The following is a 1,844-nucleotide window of genomic DNA, read 5'->3' as shown; positions in this document are numbered from 1 at the left end:
CCAGCCACTCTTCCCCCAGCCTGTAGTTTAACTCTTTTCTTCCCCTGAGTAATCTCCGATACACACACAAAAAAAACCGGTTAAATCTCACACGGGAGGATGTCCCACGCTGCTCTCGTTTCTTCTCGCCTTGCCGAGCTCGCTTGCCGAGCCGAGCCGCGCCGAGCCGCGCCGAGCCATTTCTCCTCTTCCAGGCACTTGGGAGGGTTTTTTTTTCTTCCTTCTCCTCTGCGTCACCTCTGCCGGTCAAGGAGGCTTGACGCCTCCTCGAGGGGCTTTGCACACTCGGAGCACGGGGACAAGCCGTCTCCCACGCCCACGCTCCCGGGAGCGTCGGCGCTGGAGTCCTCCCCCGAGCTCTTCCCGCATTTCGAGCGTTCGCCGGTTCTCCGTCCTCTGTGTCCCCGCTGATGGACGATGAGGCTGGATTTCCTGGTGAACCTCTTCCCGCACTCGGCGCAGGGGTAGGGCTTCTCCCCGGTGTGGGTCCGCTGGTGGGCGATGAGGTCCGAGCTCTGCCCGAAGCTCTTCCCGCACTCGTGGCACTTGTAGGGCTTCTCCCCCGAATGCCATTTCTGGTGTTTAACGAGGCTGGATTTATTGCAGAAGAACTTCCCGCACTCGGAGCAGTGGTAGGGCTTCTCCCCTGTGTGGAAGCGTTGGTGGGTGATGAGGTCCCCGCTCTGGCCGAAGCTCTTCCCGCACTCAGAGCACGCGTAGGGTTTCTCCCCCGTGTGCAACCGCTCGTGCCTGAAGAGCCCGTACCTCCCCCGGAAGGATTTTTCACACTGGGAGCACTGGTAGGGCTTCTCCTCGGTGTGCGTTCGCTGATGGATGGTGAGCTCCGATCTCCGGGCGAAGGTTTTCCCGCACTCGTGGCAAGCGAAGGGTTTCTCCCCCGTGTGCACGATCCGATGGGTGAAGAGGTTGGAGCGTTGGCTGAACCTCTTCCCGCACTCGGAGCACTCGAAGGGTTTCTCCCCCGTGTGCGTCCGCTGATGGACGATGATGTCCGAGCTGCGGGTGAACCTCTTCCCGCACTCCAGACACTCGTAGGGCTTCTCCCCCGTGTGCACTCTCTCGTGCCTGATGAGGGTGGACCTGTCCTTGAAGAACTTCTCGCACGTCGAGCACTGGTAGGGCTTTTCCGCCATGTGGCTTTTCTGATGGGAACTGAGGTCCGAGCTCTTCCCAAACTCCTTCCCGCACTCTTGGCATCTAAATGTCTTTCCTCCTCTGTGCAACCGCTGATGGCAAATGAGCTCCGACCTGTCCTGGAAGCGTTTCTTGCAGTGGGAACATTCGTAGAGACTTTCTTCTGCGAAAAGCTGCCGACCCCCCTTGCCACGGGTGAATTCGTCCTTCCCCGGGCGTCCCTCCATCCCCCGGTCGCTCTCACAAGCTCTCCCGTGGTTATTCTCTTTGGATTTTACCACCCTTTCACCCACGTTGGCTCCGTCGGGACAGCCCTGCTCCACGCAGCATCCTTCACCCTCCCTCCGCAGCCCGTCTCCTGCAGGGTTAGATGGAGACCAAGTTATGTTTTGGCCCCGGGGTGGAACGGTACCCGGCACATCGGCGACCGCTTCCAGGGACCAGCGAGGAGTCGCGGGATGGAGGATGACCGCGGAGGGATGATTTCCAAAGGACCACCCACCGGTACCAGCCTCGCCCCTTGGCGGGGTGAAACGCAGGCGATGCCTGCTGGCTCCCCTCCCGCACCCCAATTTCTCACCTGTCCGGATGCGCCCGGGGCCGCCCATCTCCTCTCTCCCCCCGGGACCAGGTGCCACCGTCTCTCCCCCTTCTTCCATCCAGAGGCTGATTTGGGGCTGGAAAGTCCT

At 61.0% G+C, this 1,844-nt stretch overlaps 1 protein-coding gene across 1 annotated transcript in view; it reads right to left on the bottom strand.

Annotated features, from left to right (window-relative positions):
- The window catches only part of LOC103898528 (zinc finger protein 594), a 24,352-nt gene that overhangs the window by 5,619 nt on the left and 16,889 nt on the right, over window positions 1-1,844 (bottom strand). Inside the window, exon 4 of the mRNA XM_019471933.1 lies at window positions 383-1,234. Within this exon, the coding sequence (XP_019327478.1) occupies window positions 383-1,234 (852 nt within the window). The remainder of the gene's footprint in view (window positions 1-382; window positions 1,235-1,844) is intronic.

Source organism: Aptenodytes forsteri, unplaced genomic scaffold (genome assembly GCF_000699145.1).
Source record: "Aptenodytes forsteri isolate BGI_AS27 unplaced genomic scaffold, ASM69914v1 Scaffold403, whole genome shotgun sequence".
Taxonomy (NCBI): domain Eukaryota; kingdom Metazoa; phylum Chordata; class Aves; order Sphenisciformes; family Spheniscidae; genus Aptenodytes; species Aptenodytes forsteri.
The sequence above is the reverse complement of the archived record's forward strand: the minus strand, read 5'-3'. Positions and strand labels throughout refer to the sequence as shown.